The sequence below is a fragment of the Diadema antillarum genome, unplaced genomic scaffold (genome assembly GCF_040938485.1).
Source record: "Diadema antillarum isolate AM-2024a unplaced genomic scaffold, OU_Dant_1.0 scf00000146, whole genome shotgun sequence".
Taxonomy (NCBI): Eukaryota; Metazoa; Echinodermata; class Echinoidea; order Diadematoida; family Diadematidae; genus Diadema; species Diadema antillarum.
Genome location: NW_027271035.1, coordinates 2,239,737 through 2,242,579, shown reverse-complemented (window position 1 = coordinate 2,242,579; position 2,843 = coordinate 2,239,737). Strand labels below are relative to the sequence as shown.

The 2,843-nt window shown below is 43.9% G+C and overlaps 1 protein-coding gene across 1 annotated transcript; it reads left to right on the top strand.

Annotated features, from left to right (window-relative positions):
* Window positions 1-471: 471 nt before the first annotated feature.
* Window positions 472-1,683, top strand: LOC139721638 (neuromedin-U receptor 2-like). The gene has a single exon (XM_071632969.1). The coding sequence runs from the start codon at window positions 472-474 to the stop codon at window positions 1,681-1,683; it is 1,212 nt and encodes a 403-aa protein (XP_071489070.1).
* Window positions 1,684-2,843: the final 1,160 nt, after the last annotated feature.

Here is a 2,843-nt window from a genome sequence, read left to right as displayed (position 1 = left end):
CAACTTCACGACGCGTGTCATTGATGCTGCCAGTGGAAGCATATTATTGTGATTAGGGAAATACCCTCGTCTTTTCAACGAGTATTAATGTTTCAAATTGACCCCTACTTGGCCCGTTGTTTGTTTCCAGTCTTCGTCCCCATCATTACTTGCAAATGAGATACAGTAGAAGGACCAGCGACAAAACGTGGAAGCAAATTGGACCCGGCTGGATCTACTTTTCTCAAATCTGACCGAAATGTACAACGTTGAATGCTGAGAAACGGATTTCATTACACCCCCCCCCCCTTCCCGGCCTGAAAACACCGACTTTTGGATTGATAAAACAAGGAAAGTGTCGACTCCGTAATCTGCAACTGACCTGTATCAGGTGCTATCGTACAGTACTAAAAAACAAAGGCCTAACGTGTCTGCTGTAGCCACATTAATATTTCCGCGCCAGGAGTACTTTTGTTGTTCAATAGATTCGAGATGGCGGCGGTCGAAAATGCGTACGATAACGGTTTGCCGACTGTCAGTTCGATCAAGGACACCATGTCAGTTGATTCGTTTTGGAGTGATGATTCCATTTCCTATGTGATAGACAACTGTCCAGAGCAGAACATCAGTGAAGCGAGGCAAATGCTGGAGAATGTGGCGCCGATTTACACTTCCGGGGATAGGGTATACATGGGTGTGATTTTACCCCTCTTGTTGAGCGTTGGTGTCGTCTGCAACGTGGTCTTTCTCTTCGTGGTATGCACCATGCAATCTATGCGCACGGCTACGAACTGGTGCCTGGCGAATTTAGCCCTGGCCGATTTGATGTTTCTGTCTTTTGCCATCGGCGAAAAGATATGGATTTACCACAAGTCTCCTTTCGTCAACGATCGTCTGTCACTAGGGGAGTTTGGATGTCCCATTATATTCGCGTTTATAGACGCCTCTTACTTTGCCGGAATCTGCATGATAACGCTTGTAGCCGTGGAACGTTACTACGCGGTTTGTCGTATTCACAGCGCGCGCGTCAATACGCGCAAACATGTGTTCATCGCTTTGGTCGTGTCGGCGTGGGTAGCTAGCTTCGCACTGGCAGCAGTTTTTGTGCCCGCTTCCAGCTACATGTACGTCGGCTGCGTCGTCTGGCCAAACATCGAACCCTACAAGGATCTCCCGTCCACCATGGGAACTTGCACGGCACCCTCACACTTGGAGACGTACCCAGTTTACGTCAACATTTTGAAGACGCTCCCGTATTTTTCATCACTTCCTTTGAACGTCTGGCTGTCGTTTCGCATCATCAAAGGATTGACGCGCGCGGTGCGAGAAACGCGTATCCTGGGTTGCGCGGATAACAACGTCGCTCAGCGTGACCAAGTGGCCCGTATGCTAATCGTTAACGGAATAGTCTTCTTTATATGTCTCTTCCCTTTTGAGCTTTTCTGTCTGTTGCAAGTAATCAGTTTCCGTGATAGACAAGCTTTCTCCCCGCGCAATGTCGCCACTCTGCGATTTGTGTCCCAATTTCTCTCCTATGTCAACAGCGTCGTCAACCCGTTCATCTACATCGGTCTGAGCACGAGATACCGCGAAACTTTCAAGGACGCCCTCACCTGTCGACCCAATGCGGGTGCTGTGAAGAAGCAGTCCTCGTCAGCAGACTCGGCTTCCAACGTGCCAGAGACAACCACGAATTTTGTCTGATCTAGAGTTGAGAATTCATCATACTTTTACATCTTATAGATTCACAGGGATACGCTGATGATGTGTATCTCTCAGTTATTGACAGTAACTATTATGTGTACACATTGTTGTATGATGCAAATAAACGTTTGTCAAATATCATTATGTGAGGTTTAGAGGGAAAGTCAGTTAAGCCAAATTACATAAAACAAAAGGAGAATGTAGCGAGATTAGGAACTGTCTAGAATTAAGGCGGTACGTGCATTTGGAAAGCCGCATGCAGAGAGCAATCTTAATCATGTAACTGTTAAATCTGACCAGGTTATACCTATATACTTTTCATGTTGTAAGTTATTCTTAATTTGTAGGTCTACTTGAATTCGGCCACTTCTACCTTTTGTGCACGGGTCCTATGCTGTAGATTGTTTAGTTGAATTGAGTGTTAATGAAAAGAGACGCATCACTAGAAGAAAGTTACGTATCAAACAATAAAGTGTAGGAAAATAAATTGCGCGCGTGCGCATGTCTACGTCATGGAAATTCAAGATACAGGGCAAAATGCAGCTCTTAATTCTAATGTATGCAAATCAACGCTAACTGCACAAATCTGGGCATGCACGTATATCTGTCCAAAAATTTTTAAAATAATAAGATAGCTACGGGGTGGACAACGTATTAATCGTGCATTGTGCCAGTTGCTGATATGGGGCATTGTCCTCCAAGAAGTAAAAGCGCATGGTGCAGACATAATCAAGGGATTTTTCTTCTTTCTTTCGTTCTTTCAGACGTTTCTTTAAATTATTGTTCTTGTCGTAATTTTGTGGATTTCAGGATAATGTAACATCGAGTGGAAATGCTGGAATGGCGAGAAATTAATCGTACTGAATAATTTTTTGCTTAGCAGATTATCTTTCACGCCTGTCCTTTATGATATAATTTCGCGGGCAACTGGCTAAACAAATGAAAAGTACACTGTATCTATACTTGGACAATCTGGTGATGTAAATATAGGTTTTCCCGGCCAATTTCGCACTTTTGTCAGTCCATTTGATAAAAGGTTCATTCAATTTAGCGAAAATCCTCGTCACTGCACATTCTGTCATTCAAAATTGCAACTTGTTCGTTCAATTTAGCATTTCGGTCAATGAAATTCGCACATGTGCCTTCAGAATTCGTAAAAC